The following is a 26049-nucleotide window of genomic DNA, read 5'->3' as shown; positions in this document are numbered from 1 at the left end:
AACAGCAGAAAAGCTGACTGATAAGAAAACACAGACAACAATACCATCAAAACAGAACACATCAATTCAGAATGGGGGAAAAAAAGTGAAGGAAAAAAGAAAGACTTCATTTTACATGGAGTTTGCATGTAGGACTGTAGTAGACCTCCATGCCATTGCACAAAAGACAAGATATTTAAACAGAATAGAAATGAACATTGGCGGTGTGAAGTGTCTGCCATAATTAAGTTATCACATAACCATGCCTCATCTGCTGTTAAATACAAAAACAGCATCTTGCATATAAAAGCTTTAAGCGGCATTTTTATTTATCCTCTTTACACTGGTAGTCTCTTGTATGTGTACTCAATAGAAACCAAAGAATTTTGTACACTATTTTGTACAAGAAAAGATAAACTGTGCATTAAGTATGCTTGTACATGACAACTTTATACAGTATTTACAATTTGATATTACCATGAAATTTTGCATATCTATATACACAATGAAAAATCATCAGAAACATTTGGACTGTTCAGTTTTTGATATTCTTGATCGCTCAGTACTGTAGAAAACGTCACTTCTTAGGCAAGCAGTAAATAAACTGTAACCATGATCTCACAAGGTTTCTGATGAGCTATCCAGCATATAATTTTTGCTCATTATTGAAGAAACACTGTACCACAGTTCAATAGCACCTTGTAGCATCGTGGATAATTAAGACCCTATATACACACAGTTCAACCCTATAACTCTATCAGTGATGAAGACTTTGAACGTTATCTAGAGATTTTCCGCCTCTTAGCTTTTGGTGACTTGACTTGTCTTTCCTTCTGAGGTGTCTGATGAACCTGTAAAATCAAACTGTAGATTAATTGTTTGCAATACAATAAATTCCTTGAAGGAGATTAAACAAAAAGTGAAATACAAATCTGAACAGTATGACAATTGAACATGGAATTTGGCTGGATTATTAAAGCCACCTTAGCAAGTACAGCATGATGATCAGAGTCTTTGCATATCCTAGATCATTCTTAGAAACAGCAGAAAACACTGGATTAAGCCCAACTGGGTGGAGTGAAAGTCTTAAGATGGTTAAACTGTCAAAATTAATCTCAAACTTTCTCCTTTTCCTAAACCTTGAACAGGTGAGAAGAGACTTGACGACACAAACCTAATAGAAGAATAGAATTCCAACATTCAGCAACCAATAATTCCCCAGTGAATATATTTCTCACTTGTTGTATAACAAAGTACAAATTCCTGATCCAAGCATAAAACCAGTTTTGGAACTATTTAAAAGCTTACCATAAAACAGAAATTATACTCCAGGTATTTTCACTTTTGAGTAATCTATATATTTTTACAAGAATATCTTCAACTATTTCCTTGGAATATGGGATAAAAAATTCTACGCATGGGTTGTTTTATTCAACTTTGCAGAAATACTGATCCAAGCACAACAAGCTTTGGAAATCTGACATTTTGCAGGATTCAACTATATATACAGAGTACTTCTAATATTTGCTTAAGATTAAACAAACATATTACTTCATAACTCAAAGAAATAAAGTCACCAGCTGGCAGTAAGGCATAAATAGTAAATAGAATATTTTTGCTATTTACCAGCTGTCTGGACAATAATCTGTTCTAGAAACTAGAAGCAGAAATAGGCCATTTGGCCCTTCGAGCTTGCTGATCATCAAATTCAATATTCTGATCTCACCGTCCCCTCATATCCCTTGATCCCTTTAGCCCCAAAAGCTACATCTAATTTCTTCTTGAAATCAGGCAACGTTTTGGTCTCAACTACATTCCATGGTGATGCATTCCACAGATTTACCACTTTTTGAGTGAAGAGGTTTCTTCTTACCACAGTCCTAAAAGGTTTATCCCTTATCCTCAAACTATGACCCCTAGTTCTGGACTCCTACACCATTGGGAACATTCTTTCTGAATCTACCCCATCTAACCCTCTTTGAATTCTATAAGTTTCTACGTGATCCCCGCTCACTCTTCTAAACTCCAGTGAATATAATCCTAACCGACTTAGTCGCTTCATATAACAGACCTGCCATCCCAGGAATCAACCTGATAAACCTTCACTGTACTGCCTCTATAGCAAGGACATCCTTCTTCAGATAAGGACACCAAAACTGTATGCAGTGCTCCAGGTGTGGCCTCACCAATGCCATATACAACGGCAGCAAAATATTCCTGTCCCTATACTGAAATCCTCTTGCTATGAAAGCCAACATATCATACGCCTCCTCTACAGCCTGCTGTACTTGTGTGCTTACTTTCAGCAAATGATGCACGAGGATTCCAAGGTCTCGCTAAGTATCCACCTCTCTCAATTTACACCCATTCAAGTAATAATTTGTCTTCCTGTTATTGTTACTGCATCTGCCATGCAAATACCCACACACACAGCCTGTCCAAATTACAGTGAAGCATCTCTGTATCCACCTCACAGCTCACCCTCCCACCTAACTTTGTATCATCTGCAAGTTTGGAGATAATACATTCAGTTCCTTCTTACAAAACATTAATATGTGAACAGTTGGGGGTCCTAGCACAGATCCCTGTGGAACCCTAATAGTTACTGGCTGCTAAACAGAAAAATAACCATTTATGCCAAATCTTTGCTTCCTATCTGCTAACCAGCTTTCTATCCATCTCAAGACAATCCCACGTGCTTTAACTTTACATAGTGGTCTGTTATGAGACACCTTATCAAAAATCTTTTGAAAGTCTAAGTAAACCACATCCACTGGTTCTCTTTGGTCAACTTTACTAGTTACATCCTCAAAGAATTCCAATAGATTTGTCAAGCATGATTTCCCCTTTTTAAATCCATGCTGACTTTGTCTGATCATACCACTACCTTCCAAATGCCGAGTTATGAAATCCTTGATAATAAGACTCTAGCAACTTCCCCAGTATAAATGATGTTAGGCTCACTGGTCTACAGTTCCCTGTTTTCTCTCTACCTCCCCGTTTTGAATAGTTCTGTTATTTGTTCTAATTTCGATGAACAGAATAATGTGTGCAAAATTCTTTTGAGTTTGCTTAATTGGCAGATAATTAAATAGTTGAATCACTGTGACCCTGATGTGAACTTCAGAGTGAAGAGTGGGAACAGCATCGTTATCAGCTGAAGCAAGGGAATCCATCGGCATGAGGGACATAGGATGTCGCAATGCACTATGATTGTGAAAGATACTTTACTGTGTGGATACAAGTTCCTCCTTCTTAGGCATGGAGCAATAACACAGACATGTGAACTACAGAGACTCACATTTATTACCAGAGAAATCTCTCCTAAATCTCTCACAGCGTTGAATTATTCTTGAAGTATTATTACTTACGTTGGTAAGGGCAGCAATCATGTTGTAAACAAAAAGATCTTGCAAACAACAATGAGAAGTGTAACATGTTAACTTGATTTTGGTGGCACTGATTAAGGGAGGAATGTTGGCCATCCCACTGGGAGTCCTTCCATGACTTCTTAGTAATGCAAATAAGCCACTGGAAGAGCTAGGTCAGTCCTTGGTTTAATATCCCATCTGAAGAACTGCCACATCAATAATGCATTATTGCAATAATGAGTACTCCTTTTGTAATGCATACACAGTGGAGACTAAATTGTGTTTGAATTTGGGGCAGTGGGGGGGGGGGGGGGGGGGGAGGTGGGGTAACTAATACATTTCTCACCCCAGAATAAGAATTCGATGAACTGAGCCAAGCAGTTCAACTGAACCATGATGATCAAGATGTTTATAATTGCTGAACAAGATCAAATCGAATCCACAAACAACAGCTGTAAGACAAGTGAAATGAAAACTCAGCAACACGGTTGGAGCTCAGAGAAAAGTGGCTTGATTACATTAAGGGAGAGCAGCTGTTTTTTGACATTATGTATGCAATGTTTTAGGTAATGTGTCCGAGTTACATTTGGCATCTCTTGATTTTGCGATGGTAACAGTATGACCAATAATATTCATATATGCATGAGCACATTGGAAGACTGAACTTTGCTTTGCTTTCCTGGAATTAAAGCCATTTCAGGACACTCTTCAATTCCATTGCCACAAAAAACATGTATATTTCAATATCATCCTAAACCAGTTGTCTGAAAATGGTTGAACTCATTCCAGTGTTTTGATCACTGATCAACAGTGGAAAAATACAGAACATAAATACCAAAAGACCAGCAAGAAAGACTGGCCTTTATGTACAGGTTAAAGCCCATCCATCAATTCAGTACATAAAGTACCTTGTTATTCCAATGTACTAAATTTTCTTCATTTGGTACTGCAGACCTCAATTTTTGTAATCTTGAGCATGATCTTCAATGAGTAAAGCCGAGGGTATTAAGATGTTATGGCTCAAATTACATCAACAACATCACAGGCCAAATTGCAACTTGGAAAGTTGAGTACGCACTTCAAAATTTTTACTCAAAATACTTGTCAAAAATTTCATGCTACAAATAGGATATTCCACAGCCACCTCTGTGATACAAAATGCTTCCAGCTTATAGATCAAATGGGCACACTTTTGACTTTGTTTTTCTTAATTGCACTCACTGTGCAATGTTTCACGTCAAGAGCCGTGGTATTCTCCATTTGTACTGAAACATTTCCAATGTTCCAATTCACTTACCATGTAACTGAATGGAATAACACTCCCATTATGACATTACTGCTTTCACATAATGAAAATCCAAGTGCTAATCTTTCATCGTTTAGCCCAGAAGGAGCAGCGGAATGTGCTTCACAAATCAATGGCAATCGTTGTCAGAGTCATAATGCACTTAATCTCTGTCTGCACACTGAGTGAATCTTTTAAATATACTTCTTAAAGGTGTTCATTTCAGTTCAACTACAGGAATGTGTCTCAGGAGCAGGGTCTTTTTTTTCTTCAAGGTAGGTAGCTCGATTCAGGTCAGGTTCACAACCTGAAGAAGCAGAGAACGCAGTAAATTGAAATTCAGCTACAATTCTGGAAACTGTTTCAGGATCGCAGGATATTTAGGAGTGTGTACAATGTTAGTACACAATCAGTTTCAAGTTCACAACTTGCTGCTTTTTCAGTTTCAACAATCTGTCAGTCAGCAAAACTCAGCCAGCTCCTGACGCAGTGACAGCTCTGAAACCCTGATGTGTTGAAATGTCATCATAAGGACACATTTTCATAATGCCCATGTATTATTTATAAACCTATCATTTTACAAATGTCTAACATGTGAAGCAAATGAAGAGAATGGGGTATAACCATGGAACAATTTTTTTTTGAATATTCGCTAAATTTAACTGGAAGGTTTGTCTACTATTTTTAGATTTCTATGTAGAAGCATCACTGACTATACAAATGGGGTAGAGCAATTTAAGAAAAGGACATATACTTTCTGACACTAATTAAAATATTGGCCACACTTAAAATAAAAACATAAACCAGTTCAAGATTGATGATCCAAGACAACATGCAAAAATGCACTGAAAGATGATTAATGGTAAAATGGTCCTGAATAGTTATAAAAGCTCAACTGGTTTCAACTATGCTGAATTCAATCCACTTAACTCTAATTTTTTCTACTCCCCACTACATCAGTCTTTGACCTTCATTCATGCACCAAATTTTCACTGTTGCTTTGCATACCCTTCTCCAAGCATATCAACATATCTAAGCATAGTCCTGAATATATTCAGAGCTAAAAAACAATTTGGAACGTTACTGGGCAATGTTCCAAATAAATGGGGTAATTTTATTGATTAATATTCCTGTGCGTTATCAAGTTACAGTGTATGTGATTTACAAACATTTTATCCCACTCAGATAGTGAGGGAATAGTGGGATTAGCAGAGTTGGTCTTGCAGAGATCCTGAACTAACACAACCAGTTGAATAGCCTCCTGTGCTGCAACCAGTGACGTTAACATTCTATGTTGGCTCACATGGGACCTCTTGTCTATGGTTTTGCAAAGTGGGGGGGTGGGGGGGGGGGGGGAGGGAGTTGGGAAAAAGACATTTTCTGCTCATTTAGTTGATATTTATATTCTATTTTTAAGCTCTCTTAAATCAGTTTATTTAACCTAAAAAAAACTCTCCATAAATCCCACTGGCCATTTTGAACTTTTCCTAAAGTTTGTACAAGGATTACATTTGATGCACATTCGATAAAGTCTTCAGGAAACAGACGAGAAAATTTCATGCGAGAATGCTTTGTTAATTTAGAAAAGCTTTGGAAATATAATAAACTGAATTGTGATAGCAAGAAAAAAACACATACATTATTACCACTGTAATCTAAGGGTAGATTAGAATCAAGCCTACTCACTGAATTCAGAATTTCTTTGAAGACAGTTTATAAAGTTTAATACTGTATTTAATTTTCTATTCTTAAACATGATTAGTTGATTAAGAAATGCATCCTATTAAATGAGACATGTCAAAGACCTAATGCAGAATAACTGAGTCACTGATTGAATAATAAGATTAAGCATAAACTAGTGGACCTCTTGGTGGATAGAGTATTTCAGCAGGAATTTATTTTCAGAAGTAATAGGCTCAACAGTTGGGCAAGTCTGCCATTAAACTTAATTTGGTTTAACATATAGTGGGGGCAGTGCTGTGGTGGTATTGTCACTGGACTTGTATTGCAAAGATCAAGAGTCTTTAATGATACCTGTTAAATGGCATCAGGGATGGGCAATAAGTGTAGATCAAGCCAGCATCCCATGAACAAATTAAAAAAATGTAATTTAACACCATAAGACATAGGAGCAGAATTAGGCCACTCGGCCCACAGACCCTTAGCCTTAGAAGTACATTTCTGCTCTTGTATTCTAGTCCTGTCGACATGAATGCTAACACTGCATTTGCCTTCCTAATTGCTGACTGAACTTGCACGTTAACCTTAAGAAAATCTTGAACAATGACCCCGCCATTCAATCATGGCTGATTTGTTTCTATCCCCAATCTCCTGCCTTTTCCCCATAACCCCGATCCACTTATTAATCAAGGATCTATCTCTGTCTTAAAGACACTCAATAACTTGAACTCCACAGCCTTCTGTGGCAGAGATTTACCACTCTCTGGCTGAAAAAATTCCTCCTCATCTCTGTTTTAAACGATCATCCCTTTAGCCTGATGTTGTCCCTCTGGTTCTAGTTTTTCCTATTAGTGGAAACATCCTCTCCACGTCCATTCTATCTAGGCCTTGCAATATCCTATAAGCTTCAATAAGATTTCCCCCCTCATTTTTCTCAACTCCAAGTACAGACCCAGAGTCCTCAACCATTCCTCATATGACAAGCTCTTCATTCCAGGGATCATTCTTGTGAACCTCCTCTGGACCCTTTCCAAGGCCAGCACATCCTTCCCTAGATATGGGGCCCAAAACTGCTCACCACACTCCAAATGGGATCTAACCTGAGCCTTATACAGCCTCAGAAGTACATTCCTGCTCTTCAATTCTAGCCCTCTTGACATGAATGCTTACATTGCATTTGCCTTCCAAATTGCTGACTGAACCTGCATGTTAATCTTGAGAATCTTGAACAATGACTCCCAAGTTCCTTTGTACTTTTGATTTTCTAAGCATTTTCCCATTTAGAAAATAATCTATGCCTCCATTCCTCCTTCCAAAGTGCATAACCTCACACTTTTCCATATTGTATTCCATCTGCCACTTCTCTGCCCACTCTTCTAACCTGCCCAAGTCCTTCTGCACCTCCCCTGCTTCTTCAATACTATATATCCCTCTAAATATCTTTGTATCATCTGCAAACTTAACAACAGTGCCTTCAGTTACTTCCTCCAAATCGTTAATGTATATCGTGAAAAGTTGTGGTCCCAGCACTGACCCCTGAGGCACACCACTAGTCACCGGCTGCCATCCCAAGAAAGACCCCTTTATCCCCACTGTCTGCCCTCTACCAGTTAACCAATCCTCTATCCATGCCAGGATCTTATTCTTAACACCATGGGCACTTGACTTATTTAACAGTCTCCTATGTGGCATCTTGTCAAAGGCCTTCTGGAAATTTAAATAAATCATGGCTCTCTTATCTAACTTCTTGTTACCTCCTCAAAGAACTCTAACAGTTTTGTCAAACATGATCTCCCCTTAACAAAGCCATGCTGACTCAGTCCTACTTTATCGTGCTCTTCCAAACACACTGCAATCTCACCTTTAATAATCGAATCTTGTTGCTGAACCTGGAAACGTGTAATGTTCCTACCCATTGGTGTGATGTGGCATCAGCAGGAATTACGTCTGGTCCCCACAAATGTACATCAGACGTAATGTCCACAGTGCAAGGTGGGGAGGGGGGCTCAGACATCATTGTAGCCCCCAGGTGATTGAGAGCATAACAGTGCCAGAAAGGGGAATCTTCAATTTTACTTTGAGATTGGGGCGTTCTTTAAAAATGGTGCATCATGGTGAAGCTGGGCTTGCCAGTCTGTTTAAGTCCTGCCACACTCAAAGTTGGCGCAAAACATGTTCCCTTTCAAAAAAAAGGCAAAGTTTGGAAGACCCTGTAGCAAAATCTGTCTGTTAACCAACTGGTTTTCTGAATGAGCCTAACACGACTTTTTTTTTCAGTGAATTCTGTCCTTTGTATCAGTTGTTTAATTGTAGTTAAAGGAAAATGTTGTGGTGAACAGAGTAGTTCTTAGTATACTTATTTGCAAAAGGACCTTTTGCAACAGACCTGGTTGCTCACAAAATCCAGTTATATTTCTGTCCAATCCAGCAATGTGTCACTTAGATATCAAGTCTGTGTACAAGTGTACAGATGTGATTATGAGAGGGTCGTGATTGAGTGTAGCTGAGTATTCACGTACAATGCAAAATAGTGCTCTACAAAGCAATCTAGCACAGAGATATCTACTTTTTCTTTTTGATATGCATGGGAAATGGATGGTGAAAGGGATAAGAGTAGGACCTGCAGAACCGAGGGGCAATTCAACTCAGCACGTGCTTTGAAACATGCCAGTTTTAAATAATCACCATAGAGTTTTACAGCACAGAAGAGGCCCTTCAACCCGTCATGTCAGTGCCAGCCATCAAATATCATAAAAATCATAGAAACCCTACAGTGCAGAAGGAGGCCATTCAGCTCATCGAGTCTGCACCAACAACAATCCCACCAAGGCCCTATCCCCGCTTAGTAACCCTGCTAATCCCTCTAACCTATTGTACTCCAGAACACTAAGGATTAATTTAGCATGTCCAATTGACCTAACCCGCACATTTTTGGACTGTGGGAGGAAACCCACACGAACATGGGGAGAATGCACAAACTCCCCACAGACATTGACCCAAGTCCGGAATCGAACCTGGGTCCCTGGAACTGTGCGGCAGCAATGTTAACCACTGTGCCACCATGTGCCCTAAATATCTATCTGTTCTAATTCCATTTTCCAGCATCAAGCAGGGCATTGCTGTTACTTATGACAACATCGTCCTTGAGTTCCAACAATACCCTGGCCAAAAAGCCTGCTCCTTGGCCCAATTCTTTTCAAGGGTCATGTGAAAGGGAAGACTCCCACACGTCTAAAGTCATCAGCCTCAAAAAAATCTGACAAAGACCCAAAATTGTCATCAAATCACTGGCCAATATCCCAGGAATCAGTATATTTTAAGGTAGTGGAGTACCTAATTCTACAGCACAACAAACCAGAAGTGGGGAACATCCTGAATGTGGAACCATCAGGTTTTTGCCAAAGAAGAATGTGAGCAGGTCTTCTCATTAACCACTTTGACTTCCAAAAGTATTTCAAAACAGGGGCAATTTCTCTTGAATTCATTGCAGCATCTGATACAGTAAGGGACTTTGCCCTCGTCACTCAAATATCTCCCTCCCTTGGTTACTGATGCTGTTGAACTGCAACTCCAGGACAGAAGGTTCAGAGCATCTATGGGTGACAAGACTTTCTTGAAGAAAGCAGACAAATGGACTAACCCTGGGTCTTTCCTAGCTCCAGGTCTGCTAAACATAGTACATCAATGATCTACCCATCCGCTGTGGCATAAGCACAGACTTTCCTTGACCTGAAAAATGTATTAAATGACAAATATTGCAAAGCTGGCTGACTACTGCCAGACATGATGCCTACAACTGAACACAAATAAAACAGGTCTCCAGCAGATTCCACCTTCACTACACTGACAGGAAACTGAACATTATCCTGGATGGCCTGAGACTGAAGCACAATAGTCAGATTTGACAGAACGTTCAAGGACAAACAGCGTGTCGTAAAACTACAGAAAAAATTAAAACCCACAACAACCACCTCAGTAAACTACTGGTATCTCATGAAATCACAGGTCAAGACCCAAAGGACCTCTGCTCTTGCCATCGCATATGCAACTGCAGAATACTGTGCCTCAGTATGGTACAAATCTGTCCACACCAAACTTATCAATGTGCAATTTAATTCAACAATGCCCATCATCAGTACTCTTCGACCAATTCCTGAAAAAGATTGCATGTTGTTTTCAAGATTCGTGCCATGTTATTTCTGGAGACTTGTTGCAAGAGGTGAACAATAGGTAAACTGGAGCTCATGCTATGTCAGGTGATAAGTTCCGTTCAATATTTAGACCATCTTCCCATATGCTTGTGCAGACATTTTCACACCAGGACTATCAATTCTTTGTGAATTGTTTGATTTTTTTTCAGGTGTCTTTGTGACTTTGCCTCTAGTTGTGTCATAATGCCAAATATTTCTTTATGTTGGTTGTGCCAAAGCTGAAAGAGTGAGAGCAGACTGCTCCCTTGGCATTCTTCCGAGTTAGAACATAGAACACTACAGCACAAACAGGCCCTTCGGCCCACAAGTTGCGCCGATCACATCAATACCTACCAATCCATCGACCTATCTATAACCCCCAATCCCATTAAATCCCATATACTCATCCAGAAGTCTTTTAAAAGACCCCAGCGAGTTTGCCTCCACCACCACTGATGGCAGCCGATTCCATTCACTCACCACCCTGAGTGAAAAACTTACCCCTAACATCACTTCTGTACTTGCCCCCCCGCACTTTAAATCTGTGTCCTCTCGTAGCGACCATTTCAACCTGGGGAAATAGCCTCTGAGAATCCACCCTATCTATTCCTCTCAACATTTTATAAACTTCTATCAGGTCGCCTCTCAACCTTCGTCTCTCCAGGGAGAAGAGTCCCAGCTCCCTCAACCTATCTTCATAAGGCATGCCTCCCAATCCAGGCAACATCCTTGTAAATCTCCTCTGTACCCCTTCAATAGCTGCTACGTCCTTCCTATAGTGAGGCGACCAGAACTGCGCACAGTACTCCAAGTGAGGCCTGACAAGGGTCTTATAAAGTTGCAGCATTACCTCCCGACTCCTAAACTCAATCCCTTGATTAATGAAGGCCAGTACACCATACACCTTCTTGACCCATCCTCCACCTGCGAGGCCGATTTAAGAGTCCTGTGGACCCGGACCCCAAAATCCTTCTGCTCTTCAACACTGCTAAGACTCCTGCCCTTGATAGTGTACTCGTTCATCCCATTGGTCCTGCCAAAATGGACCACTACACATTTATCCGTGTTGAAGTCCATCTGCCACTTCTCCGCCCAGTCCTGCATCCTATTTATGTCCTGCTGCAACTTCTGACATCCTTCCAGACCATCCACAACACCACCGACCTTCGTGTCATCGGCGAACTTACTAACCCATCCCTCCACTTCCTCAGCTAGGTCATTTATGAAAATGACAAACAGCAGGGGTCCTAGAACAGATCCCTGGGGCACTCCACTGGTGACTGACCTCCATGCAGAAAAAGACCCATCCACAACCACTCTCTGCCTTCTGCAGGCAAGCCAGTTCCGGATCCACAAGGCCAAAGCCCCTTGGATCCCATGCCCTCTCACCTTCTCAAGAAGTCTTGCATGAGGGACCTTATCAAACGCCTTGCTGAAGTCCATGTACACCACGTCCACTGCTCTTCCTTCGTCAATGTGTTCAGTCACATTTTCGAAGAACTCAACTAGGCTCGTAAGGCACGACCTGCCCTTGACAAAACCATGCTGACTATTTCTGATCATGCCAAACTTCTCCAAATGCTCATAAATCTTGTCCCTCAGAAGCCTCTCCATCAGCTTACCAACCACTGAGGTCAGACTCACCGGTCGGTAATTTCCCGGGCTGTCTCTGTTCCCTTTCTTGAAAGTAGGAACCACATCCGCAATCCTCCAATCCTCCGGAACCTCTCCCGTCTCCATTGACGATGCAAAGATCATCGCCAGGGGCTCTGCAATCACCTCCCTCACCTCCCACAGTAACCTGGGGTACATCCCATCTGGTCCCGGCGACTTATCTATCTTGATAGAATTCAAAAGTTCTAACACATCCTCTTCCTTAATATCCACATACTCAATCTTTTCCATTTGCTGCAAACCTGTAGCAAAATTTCCCAGATCAGTTTCCACCGTGAATACTGAGGCAAAGTACTCATTAAGCACCTCTGCCATTTCTTCTGGTTCCATACAGACCTTTCCCCCTTCACCTTTTATAGGTCCTATCCCTTCTCTTATCCTTTTACTTTTCACATATTTATAGAGTTGATGCATGACAGCGTGCCCTGTGTATCTGCAATCTCCCATCACTGGGTCAATGCATCCCAATCCAGCCTGCAGGTATTTATGGTGCTTTCACGAGAAATGGGCTTCTTCTTCATCTTCTCAGAGATGGTAAATTTAGTTTCAGAAAATGATACCTACAGCATATGTGAAGTGTCCTTACTGCGAATGGATTGTTCAGGTTTCGGCGAACCCAGAAAGCACCTCATTGGTACCGACTCCAGGATTCTGTAAATTACTGTGCAAGATGCATGTACGTTTGCACAATGCAATGTCTACAATATCTATTGTTTGAAGTCAAGTTGTAAATAAACAAGTTTCCACAATGCAATCTAATATGTATGGGGCTGATTTCTCTCAATATTTTGAATTTTTTATTTATGTCTTTGACTTTTCATAGGCTATTTTAGAACTTTCAACTGCAAATTTGCCCCCATATTTTCAGACCTGGATGAGTGGCTGCAAGTGTGAGTGGGGCGGGGGCGGCTAGCATGAGTTACAATGAACTTGGACTATAAGCAATTCATCCCCTCTTAAAGGGGAGGTGTACTGTGGCTGAAGTAGTTCTGGAAGTCATTGTAAAACTGATTCTGACCTGCAAAAACGACAACATGAGTGGGCACAGGCTCCAGCATTTTCTGATGCTCTACTGATGGCCTTGGTGCAAGAGATGGAGAGCGGAGATGCCATCTATCCAAAGGGGACTGGGATGCCCTATAGGCAAATTTGCAATGTTAATCAATGCTACCAATCTGCTCCAAGGGCTTAGATGCAATTCCACAACAAGTTCAATCATAGCTCAGAATTAACATTTATACCTTCATGTCACCCTCAATTACCACTGCTACTAACCTCAAACCCACATCTCACACAAACTGCCAGTTATTCAACCATAACAGCCACATCACACAAATGTATTGCAACACAATTCCTTCCCTTGAAAGATAAGACAAAAGCTGACACACAACTAGAAGCAGCAGCACTGCACCAACAGAGGACAGGCATGATATGTCCTTGCACCGATGGAAGAAAAGGTGGTAAATTTACACTGGAGCAGCCATGACCCGAGGTCATTGTTGATGAGGCTGAAAGCATTGAAGATGGTGCCATTCTTAACCCTAACCCTTCTTCTCACATACTATTTTTACATTATCTTCCTGATTTACTTGTTACAGATGGGATAAACATGCACCTCTTGCTTTTCCCTCCCCTTATCATAATCCTAGCCTGTCTCTTTTTCATTTCAGATACTCAAAAACTGCAACCTGGCTGGGCAGGAACAGCAAGACGACGCTGATGAAAAAGAAACATCTTTAATCAATCCCACACTCATTGCTTAGTTACTGATAGTGGTGTACTAAACACAGTAGCTTAGAAACAGCACCTGTATGTGATTACAGGCTTGACTGGCTTACAGCCAGTGCTAGGGACAGGTATAGCACAGGTAGCTGTTTGCAGGAGTGCCAGGTTGCACACGTGCTGCTGCAGAGTACTTCAACGGTGCAGCCTGCAGAAGGAGGCTGATTGATATGCATAATGAATTGCTTGGTGGTCAAGCCAACGTCTCAGAAAGCCTACAGTCACAATTAAGGAGCATGGAAGTGTCCAGCATTAACAAACAGAGCTTTGTGTAGAGCTTGAGGCTCAACCATCTCAGCATGGAAGTGGTGGCAAACTCAGTTAGCACACGTGTGGATCACTTGATGTAGAAATGTGATAGTTGAGTTTTAGCTTTCACTGCAGCACAAACAGAAGTCACTCAAGGTCTGGCTGTTGCAAAGGAAACATGTACTAAAGTCAGGTGAGCTCAGCCAGCTGCCATCATAGCTGTGGATTTCAATACTTAAAAGGACTTGGTGGCAAATGCTATCCAGTAATCTATCCTCAAGTTTACGAGGATCTCCAAAGTGCTGTCCTGTGGACAGAATTTGTCCTCCCACCATTGCCACTTTACGAGTGCCCTTGCTGTTACCAGTCAGCCTAGACTACTGGCACTCACACGATTCAAAGTCGGACCAGAGCTGCTCAATGGACACTAAACAAATGCTCAATGTTATTAGTTGATATTTGTATCGAACAGGGTATGGTTCGATTTATAAATTTAATTTGGAATGTTTATTTTATATTGGCTTTCGATTTCACATTGTGACTAAGCAGATAATGAATGACCAGTAACAGAGGTAAGGCAAAGTCTGGGACTGTTAGTGAATGGGGAATTGGGGTTCTGTTTATGGCTATCAAACCAGATGAGTCAATTACTGACAGCTAAGATGAAAGAAAAACAAAATACGCTGGAAAATCTCATCAGGTCTCAGCACCTGTGGAGAGAGAATAGAGCTAACATTTCAATGTCTGAATGACCCTTAGTCAGCACCAGCTGAGCAAACCTGCACTTCCAAATGATGAATCTTGTGATCACAGATCAAAAAAGGGTCACAATATGCAACCTTGATTTTTCCAAAATGTCTTCTTGGCAATTGAGACTCAGCCAGCACGCATGGAAATCACTGCTTCTGTGCTACATTTATCTAGATGGCATGGTGTTAACTGCACTTTAGACAATTTATGGAAATATTCTCTTTAGTGATTGAGTTTAAAACCCATAATGACACATCTTATGCTACAAAATATTGAATATAAAAGTGACAATGTTTATTGCAGTATTGTGAAATATTTCGTGCAGCTTTCCCTTACATGTTTGGTGACAGCAGTCTTGAAGAAGCAGCGACTCATGAAACTGGGCAGAACAGCGATGGATGAAACTACACAGATAAATACAAATATTATTGAACAAAAACAGTGGATAACATTTCTTGCTGCATGTATGGCATTGAATAGCAAAGAGTGAAACAGATTATAGGAAGATAGTATTAAATCAACTTGGTGCTAAGCATGTGCAATTGTTGCAGAACAGCAAACAAACAGAATGCTGAATTGCATTTAAAAAATAGACTGTCAGCTGGAGGAAGTCAAGCTTCAATTCTAGAGCGCTCTGAACAACTGCATATGGATGTCCAGTTCTGATCAGCTAGATACATTCAAACTTGGAGGCTGTGCATAAAAATTCACAAAGTTGATCTCTTGCATCAGGATACTGCATCTTTCATGAGGAACAACTGAAGAAACTTAGTATTTGAACCTTGATATGAGGCTAATGGGGAAACCGCAAGTGGTTTAGGAAGGGTTATTCTTCACAATTTCAAATTAAATGTTGAATTTAGGACACAAAGCCTAAATTAAGCTCAAATTGGGTAAAGGTAAATTTGAATGCCAACAATGTCAGGGACATTTCCTTCAAACAATCCACACATAGAATGGGTTTTTAGGCTGAGTAGCGGAGTCTACTGGAATACATTAAGAGCTTAACTGTTATATTGAGGTACTTTCTAGATTGATATGCTTGAATAGATCTTTTTTTCTAATCTATCTTCTGAATAGAGATTTTTAAATTTATTCAGCAGATGGCAAGAATGGATACTTTCTCTTCTTGATACTTAATGTTAGTGGTCAGCACACACAAAAGTCAAAGGAAACACTGATCAGATGCATAGTAATGCATTGCTAACTTTTAGGATGATGGCAACTCCACACTCCATGTGCTGGCTAATTTTTCTTTTCAGTTAACTTAGTATGATCATGGAACAATTTGTACTTTAACAATGCTCTGAATGCATTGGTGTCACTTCACTAAAAAGTGATCAGGTTAACCATAATTTTGTTTGAGCACAGATATTTTGGTTGCTTAGTAATTAGTCAGGAACCCAGGAAAGTAAATGCCATTGAAATAAGTTGGCTCTTTAGTAGCACCCTAGGACTGAACATCCAAACCTCAAAAGAATATCTTACAATGAAATAAATTCTATCCTCTACACCATTGAGACTGCCAGTGTGTAAAGAGTTTGGTAGATTCACCTCATTGTTGAACAAACTCAATTGCTCACCACCCACCCACAGTGTGTTCAAAAGTTTGAGCAACTTCAAGAGGGCTCTGGTATGATATCTTGTGCTGTCCTACAAAGCCATATATTACTATGAACAATTTTAGTGCATACTTTGAATTGCTCCATAATGGTTTCAGGATCACAGCAAAGAAAAATGTGCAGTGCAACAATATGCAGGAGCATAAGTTGAGAATTTGACATCAGGTACAATACCAATGTGCCTCCAACTGTTTAAAAAAAACGTGGTTAAGGGAATCATTCCACAAGACACTATGCATCTTGAAATATTTATACTTGCTTGTAATTTTGATTCAAGATGACAGAAAGGATCAGATTTGAATATTCATCCCTTATGATTATACCCCATGACCAATTTTGGAATTGGTCATTTGTTAGTTTGCTTGTCTGAGATTGTCCACTGACCACATGCATATTTTTAAGACAATGAAACAAGATTGGGGAAAAATAATGGAAAAATGGAGGAATGTCTGGGCCACGTAATCACTATTTTGATTTACATTGGGTTACATAGATTGTTGGTTAACTACAATTTAAAAAGAATTTTATTTACTGTCAACTAAATAAATAGAAACCTTATGCGTACAACAACTTGCGTACAAAATTACGTTAAGGACTAAAGGTAACTTAATCTTCAAAGTATATCCCAAGCCACGAAGAGTTCTTACATCTTCAAAGGGTTGTCTGCAGAAGAAAAGGGGTTAGGGTAGGAGCTGTACACTGTTACAATTTGCTTTCAAATACGTTCGCATCTTTTAAAGATCAAAAGTAACCTCTGGAAAGAATTGTGTAATTTTAGTTGAATCTCCACAAGCCAATTACTTTACAACATTATCAGCACAACCTGTACCATAAAAGCGGAGTTCACAAAGCACTTTCTAGTTTCTCTAAAATGGGAAATATCGATTCAATTGCTTAATGGCCTCATCATAATGATCAATTCTTAAGACAAGGCTCAGAATCCAGCCATTCCTTTTGACAGAATCCGTGAACTGCCTGGGAATATAGTTAGGTCACTGATTGCCAAAATCTGGAAAGCACTTTGTCTGAAGGATTCTCCTATTCTGAAACATCTCAGGTATTTTCTATTAGGAGCTGCTTAGGTTGCTTACCATATAAAGTAGTTACAATACAAACAGCCTCTCATCCTTTTGAACTCCACAGAACATAGGCCCAATTTATTCAAGTCTCTCATTATGTTACAACCAAATCCTGGGGACCACCCCAGCGAACCTTCACTTTACCACTTCCACTACAAGTAAATCCGTCCTTAAGTATAGTATGGAGACCAAACCTTCATGCAGTATTCCAGGTGTGGTCTCACCAAACTCCTGGACATCTGTAGTAATAATTCCTTATTCTTTGCTCCAATTTTTTTTTGCAATAAACACCAACATGCCATTTGCTTTCTGAATTGCTTGCGGTACTTGCATGCTAACTTTATGTTCCTTGTACAAGCAAACCCAAGTTCCTCTGACTGTCAACAAGCCTCATGCCTTTTAAAAATATTTGAAAAATATTCCACTTTTCTACCCTTAGAACCAAAGTGAATGATCGCATGTCTGTTGGCTACTTGCTAACCTGTCTACATATCTTCGCAGTCTCTCTATGTCCTGACAGCTTATATTTGCACCTGGTTTTATATTGTCAGCTAAGTTAGAAACATTATTTTCTGTTTCATTATCAACATAGATCATAAATAGTTAAGACCGTAGCACCGACCCTTGCAGCATTTTGCTAGTTATAGCCTGTCTCGCCAAACTCCTGGACATCTGTAGTAATAATTCCTTATTCTTTGCTCCAATTTTTTTTGCAATAAACACCAACATGCCATTTGATTTCCGAATGACCCATTTATACTTGAGGAAGTAATAACAGGACATTTAGAAGTTAAAATGTAATCTATCAAAGTCAGCATGGTTTTATGAAAAATAAATCATATTTGATTAATTTGCTAGATTCTTTGAAGATATAATAAGCAAAAGGGAATCTAATAGATGTAGTATATCTGGACTTCGAAAAAGCATTTGATAAGGTGCTACACAAAAGATTAATACACAAGATAAGATCTTGGAGTTAATTTATTAGTTTGGATAGAGGACTGGTTAACCAACAGAAAGTTAGGACGAATGGCTCTTTTTCTTGTTGGCAAGATGTAACTAGTGGGGTGCCAAAGGGTTTGGTCATCAGGCCCCAACTATTCACAATCTATATTCATGACTTGGATGCAGGGAAAAAGGGAAAGAGGTACTATAGCCAAATTTGCAGATGGCATTAAAATTGGTGGGATAGTAAGTTGCAATGAGAAATAAACTTACAAATGGATACGTTAGGTGAGTGGGCCAAAATTTGGCAGATGGGAGTTTAACATGGATAAGTGTGAGGATTCATTTTGTTCAGCAAAATAGAAAGACAATATATCTAAATGGAGAGAAACTTCATGGTGCCAAGGTGCAGAGGGATCTGGGTGTCCTTCTGCATTGATCGCAGAAAACTAGTTTGCAGGTACAACAGTTAATAAGAAAGTCAAATGGAATATTGGTATTTATTCTGAAAGGAATAGAGTAAAAAGTAGGGATGTGTTGCTGCAATTATACAGGGCATTAGTGAGACCACAGCTGGAGTACTGTGCACAGTTTTGGTGCCCATATAGCTTCTCTGATTGGAGGCCTGTGACTAGTGGTGTGCCACAGGGATTGGTGTTGGGTCCGTTGTTGTTTGTCATCTATATCAATGATCTGGATGATAATGTGGTAAATTGGATCAGCAAGTTTGCTGATGATACAAAGATTAGAGGTGTAGTGGACAGTGAGGAAAGTTCTCAAAACTTGCAGAGAGATTTGGACCTACTAGAAAAATGGGCTGAAAAATGGCAAATGGAACTTAACGCAGACAAATGTGAGGTATTGCACTTTGGAAGGACAAACCAAAGTAGAACATACAGGGTAAATGGTAGGACTCTGAAGAGTGCAGTTGAACAGAAGGATCTGGGAATACATGTACAGAATTCCCTAAAAGTGACGTCACAGGTGGATAGGGTCGTAAAGAGTGCTTTTGGTACATTGGCCTTTATAAATTGGAGTATCGAGTATAAAAGTTGGAGCGTTATGGTAAGGTTATATAAGGCCTTGGTGAGGCCAAATTTAGAGTATTGAGTACAGTTTTGGTCACCTAGTTACAGGAAGGATGTAAATAAGGTTGAAGGAGTGCAGAGAAGGTTCTCGAGGATGTTGCTGGGACTTGAGAAGCTGAGTTACAGAGAAAGATTGAATAGGTTAGATCCCTGGAGCGTAGAAGAATGAGGGGAGATTTGATAGAGGTGTATAAGATTTTGATGGGTATAGATAAAGTGAATGCAAAGCAGGCTTTTTCCACTGAGGCTAGAGGAGAAAAAAACCAGTGGGCATGGGTTAAGGGTGAAAGGAGAAAAAAGTTTAAAGGGAATATTAGGAGGGGGCTTCTTCACACAGAGAGTGGTGGGAGTGTGGAATGAGCTGCCGGATAAAGTGGTAAATGCAGGGTCACTTTTAGCATTTAAGAAAAACTTGGACGGGTTCATGGATGAGAGGGATGTGGAGGGATATGGTCCAAGTGCTGGTCAGTGGGATGAGGCAAAAAATGGTTAGGCACAGACAAGTAGGGCCAAAAGGCCTGTTTCTGAGCTGTAATTTTCTATGGTTCTATTTGAGGAGGATGTGGTTGCATTGGAGGCAGTTCAGAGGAGGTTCACTACATTGATTCCAGAAATGAGGGGTTTGTCTTCTGAAGGGAGATTGAGTAGTTTAGGCCTGTACCCTCCAGTGATTAGATGAATAAAGGGAGATTTAATTGAGGTACATAAGATGCTAAAGGGGGATTGACAGGGTCAACATAGAGGGGATGTTTCTTCTTGTGGGACAATCTAGAATGTAAGGTCATAGTTTTAGATTAACATATAAAACAGAGGAGGAGAAATTACTTCTTTCAAAGGTCGTGAATCTGTAAATTCACTACCTTAGAGTGCAGTGATGCCGAGACATTGAGTAAATTTGAGGAGGAGATAGGAAGATTTTTAATTAGTAATGAGTTGAAGGGCAGAAAGTGGAATCGAGGCCAAGACGAGTTCAACCATGTTCATACTGAATGGTGAAGCAGGCTCACGGGGCTGAATTGCCTACTCCTGTTCCAAGTTAGGTTCTTATTTATACTTCTCCTTTACTTCCTGTCTGTTAACCATCCATCTAGATGAAATTCATCATTTGCTTACTGTTTTCTTTGCATGGCTGTTGTATAATTCAGTTCAGACACACTCTGAAATCCTCCTTCAAACTATAAAAATTACATCAGTTGCAATTTACCTTCAAACAGTGGAACATATTCAGACATATGAGTTACAGGTGAACTTTTTTTCTGAAGCATGAAATTCAATGCAAGGTAATTTATGAAATCAACCTGAAAAAATCAAGCCTGCAATAAAGATAGGATCCGTGATTCTATTCGCATTATATTCTCTTGAAGTCGAAGTGCCTTTGGGCATACAGTTCAAAAACTAATTTCAGAATTTAGTTGTGCTAAGATAATTTTTCAATATTTTGAGAAAAATAAGTTGCAGTAACTTAATGGTCATACAAATCCAAAACAAGTATGACATCTATGACTTGTTGCCTGCTACTTCAGAAGTGCCGGCAATTGTGAAGTTTCCTACTGTTACACATTTTTCCCCCTCATACTTAGCACAACAGGCCTCAATATACAGCTAGTCTTTTCCAACTTCTTTTAATTTACCTGAAATATTAAATCCTCCTGCAATGGAAAGTTACTTGACATTATGTAGATCCTCAATGATACTGAGCTGCCCAATACTTGCACAATAAAATAGCCGACTCACCTGCCTTCATGACCTTTACTTCAATTAATAGCAATGGCGACATAGATAGACACTGGTGCCTTCTGTATTGGCTGCTCAAGGATGGAAATTGCCACATCTGAGTGTGGTATACTAGCTGAGGCTGACAGTACAACACAGTGTTCATTGCAGCGTAATGCATTATATATCTTACAAATATTCCTGGACAAAAATCCCCATTGCTAAATGATTTGCATTGTTGTGCGATTTGAGAAGAACTTCATGATTTGATTTTGTCGATGATTGAATTGAGACAGCAGAGTACTAAATATTAATATCTGCAACTGTACATTTCCCCTTGTGCTGTTCCTATCTTTGAAGTGGTCACAGTCATTCTTATAAAACATTTCATAGCGCCAAGCAACATTTCTCTTCATCACTTCAGCAATAGATGTACGAACAACACACAATGCAAAGGCATCATTATCTCAAAGAAACACTCCAGAGACAAAGTCTTATTAAGAGTGCGATGCTCATTTTGATTTTTACTGTGTTTTTGGCTGCTGCAGAACCTGTATTATCAACGACTGGTCGCCTTCACTGATGCTTCCACACCCTCTTTTGATTTTACCTGGATTCTGGCTAGTACAGGAAATCAGGAGCAAAATGAAGTAATAAAGGAAATAATCTGGACTGGGCTTTGATATTTTCCCCAAAGGATTGGGTTATAAGAGAAAAATAAATCAGATTCTGTGTGACTGGAACATGCAAAATGTTTTTTATTCCGTTACTTGGTGAATGTACATGTGAGATGTGGTTAGTATGAAACTAGACAGGAGGAGGGCATTTAACCCACCTTTGGGCAATGATTGGTGTTAATAACAGTAGTGGTCATGCTCCTTTACACAAAAATGTTAAAATAGCAACTACCACAAACAGACTATAAACTTACTGAGTACAAAATCTTAAAAGCACACAGCTGTTGGAAAAGAATAGGCAGAGCCTGAAAAATAAACGAGTGATACTAAGTGTTCTTCAGGGTTAAGCATTTCTCAAACTATAATCTGTCGCTTAAGGCAATCAAACATTAGAATATTATTACAGTATAGTCTGGGAAAGACGTAGTGACATGCTCCATTCCGAAATTACCTGTCTCTCACACTGATGCAGCATACTCGAGCAATTCTCCTCATCAACTGTGAGAGGCTTTTTTGACTCTTGAAATAAAGTCAAACTTGCTCTCGTACTATTTTCTTTAAAAAAAATGAAAAAAGTACACCTTGTGGTTCAATTATTTTGACGATGCTGCAGGTCCCTTGTGCCAACATGGTTGTGCAGATGAAAGTCAAATTTCGCAAAGGGTTACGGCTGGCTTTAACAACTAGCAAGTGTAAATGTACAAAGGAAGTAATGGTGTTGAGAGAACAATGACCCATTTTCTCTCTTTTTCAAACTGTCACAAGAGACTGGAAGTATACTGGGAAGGCTTCTGACTCATTCTATAAATGAATTTTGTACAGACGTACAGATTTTGCTTACTGGAACAGTACAAAATCAAAGCTGTTCCAAATGAAAGAAGAATAATGCAGGCCTCTAGGGGGAGTGCTATTAAAAGGACACAAGTCGACTAAATAATGGGATGCATGATATGGCACAGTTTTAAGAAATCCACGGTGTATGCAAAAGATCCCAGTGATGGAAGTTCCTTATATATTCATTTTATAAGTTGCTTTCTGGAGTTAAACATAATGCAGAGCAACATCACTGCATTCAGTGCAATGTTGCACTTGTTTTAAGTCAAAGTATTAGCAGCAAATGTCCCTACTCCCAGCTCAATTTTTCAAATTATGCAGTAAACATTACCAAAGCCAAAAATTACTCAAACCACATTGCAAAGTGTTTCATGCTGCATTATTGCACCTCTTAGCTTCTGCAGCTCTTCCTCAGACAGCCCTCGTTGCTGTACTTGTAGCAAGAGTGAAGCTGGTGTTTTTTGTTCATGGATACTGTGCAACTATTCACTATACTGTAAACACAATCATACAGTGCAGAAGAGGCTCTTCGGGCAATCCAGTCTGCACCAGCACACGAGAAATATCTGACCTCCCACCTAACCCCACTTACCAGCACTTGCCTCATAAATGTTATTACATGCCAAGTGCTCGTCCAGGTACTTCACCCCCACCACTGTCACAGGCAGCATATTCCAGACCATTATTACTGGGTAAACAAGTTTTTCCTTACATACCCCCTAAACCTCTCGCCCCTCACTTTGAACCTATGTTCCCTCATGGCTGAGTGTTCAACTAAGGGGAACAGTTGCTCCTTATCCACACTGTCCATGCCCTTTGATCTTGTACACCTTGATCAGGTCGCACCTCAGTCTTCTTGCTTCAACGAAATCAACCCAAGCCTATCCAACATCTCTTCATAATTTAAATGTTCTATCCCAGGCCCTGAATCTCCTGTGCACCCCCTCCAGCGCAATCACATCCTTCCTATAACATGGTGTCCAGAACTGCACACAGTACTCTAGCTGTGGTCTCACCAAAGTTCTATACAACTCAACATGCCTTCACCATTTTTGTAATCTATGCCTCAACTGATAAAGGCAAGTGTCCCATATGCCTTTTTCACCACCCTATTAACATGCCCTTCCACCTTCAGAGATCTATAGACAAACACGCTAATGTTCCCCTTTGTTCTTCCTAGAGCTGTGCTGTTCATTGGATACTTCCTTGTCAAATTAATCCATCGAAAGTTTATCACTTCACACTTTTCAGTCGCAAATTCCATCTGCACTTATCTGCTCATTTGACCATTCCATCTATATCTTCTTGTAGCCGAAGACACTCAGTCTCACTGTTAACCACCCAGTCAATCTTTGTGTCATCTGCAAACTTACTAATTCTATCCCCCACAACACAGTTAACCATATCATTTATATAAATGACGAGTAATAGGGAACCAGCTCAGATCCCTGTGGTACACCACTGTAAACTGGCTTCCAGTCACTAAAGCATCATCCCTGGTCTCCCATAACGGAGCCAATTTTTAATCCACTTTATCAAATTATCCTGCATCCCAAGTGCATTTGCCTTCTTTATAAGTCTTCCACATGGGACCTTGCTGAAATCCATATGAACCACATCAACTGCACCACACTCATCTATACACCTGGTCACCTCCTCAAAAAATTCAATCAAATTGGTGAGGCATGACCTCCCTCTGTCAAAGCCACGAGAGTACCTCTTATCAAGCTTTGCTTCTCCAAATGGGAGATCGATGCTCTCCTTCAGAATTTTCTCCAATAGTTTCCCTACCACTGACGTGAGACTCTCTGATCTCTAGTTCCCTAGTTTATCTCTACAACCCTTCTTAAATAACAGAACCACATTAGCTGTTCTCCAATCCTCTGGCACCTCCCCTGCAAGAGATGAATTAAAAATTTGGGTCAGAGCCCCTGAAATCTCCTCTCTTGCCTCTCAAAGTAGCTTGGGTCACAATTCATCAGGTCTTCTACATTTGTCAACACATCCAATATCTTGTCCTTCCAGGTGTCAATTTGCTTAAGAACATCACTGTCTCTATCCCTGAATTCTATACCTTCATCCTCTTGAATGAAGATGGATGTGAAGTATTCATTCACCACGCTATCGATACCTTTTGGCTCCACCTACAGAATGCCTCCTTGGTCCCTAATGAACCCTACTCTTTCTCTGGTTATCCTCCAGTATCAATGCTTGCGTTAATACTGCTTTTTAGAATGCAACTGCTACAAAGAATTATGGTTAATTTTGGGAACATCCATCGCAGATTGATTTGCACACCATTATGCCAAATGGAAACCATTGTGCCACGCCCCTTAGAAAGCACACTGATTCGGGAGAGTCAGCATGGTTTGTTTAGGGGAAGATAGTATCTTACTAACTTAAAAGCTTTTTTTTGAGCAAGTAACAAAGAAAGCTGCTGAAGTCAGCGTAAAGAATATTTTCTGTGGATTTCAGCCAGGCATTTGACAAGGTCCCACATGAAAACATATGGAATGTTTCCTTTAAGGAGCAAGGCACTGAATACAAAAGTAGAGATGTAATGATGGAACTGTATAAAAATGTTGGTTAGGCCACACCTGGGATTTTATGTACATTTCTTGTCACCACATTACAGGAAGGACATAATTGCTCTGGAGAGAATGCTGGAGAGATTTACAAGAATGTTGCCAGGCTTGAAAATTGCAGCTATGAAGAGAGACAGGATAGGGGTTAGGGTTTCTTCCTTAGAACAGAGGTGGCTAATTGAGTGGGGGATGACCTAATTAAGGAGTACAGGAGAGTACAGGCCTAAATAGGATGGACAGAACAGTCTTGTTTCTTGTAGCTGAGGGGTCAATTACCAGGAGGCATCAGTTTAAAGTAATTGGTGGAAGGATTAGAGCAGCCACTGGAAAATCTTTTTCACCCAGAGGATGACAGTTGCCGATATTCGCTGCTTAAATTGATAGTTGAGGCTGAAACACTCAACGCATTTAAAAAGTGTATGGACGCCCATCAGAATTGCTGTAACCTATCAGGCTACAGACTAGGTGCTTGAAAATGGGATTAAAATGAGTGTTTCTTTTTTGTCTTTGGCTAGCGCAGACTCGATGGGCTGAATGATCTATTGC

The 26049-nt window shown here is 40.1% G+C and overlaps 1 protein-coding gene across 3 annotated transcripts in view; it reads right to left on the bottom strand.

The window, feature by feature from the left end:
• Window positions 1-283: 283 nt before the first annotated feature.
• Window positions 284-26049, bottom strand: part of mbd5 (methyl-CpG binding domain protein 5) — a 218560-nt gene continuing 192794 nt past the window's right edge. For all 3 annotated transcript variants that reach the window (XM_080199390.1, XM_080199391.1, XM_080199392.1), the window contains one exon: window positions 284-830. In XM_080199390.1, the coding sequence (XP_080055516.1) occupies window positions 759-830 (72 nt within the window). In that variant the 3' untranslated portion in view covers window positions 284-758. The remainder of the gene's footprint in view (window positions 831-26049) is intronic.

Source organism: Carcharhinus amblyrhynchos, chromosome 11, assembly GCF_965287045.1.
Source record: "Carcharhinus amblyrhynchos chromosome 11, sCarAmb.v2.hapA, whole genome shotgun sequence".
Taxonomy (NCBI): Eukaryota; Metazoa; Chordata; class Chondrichthyes; order Carcharhiniformes; family Carcharhinidae; genus Carcharhinus; species Carcharhinus amblyrhynchos.
The sequence above is the reverse complement of the archived record's forward strand: the minus strand, read 5'-3'. Positions and strand labels throughout refer to the sequence as shown.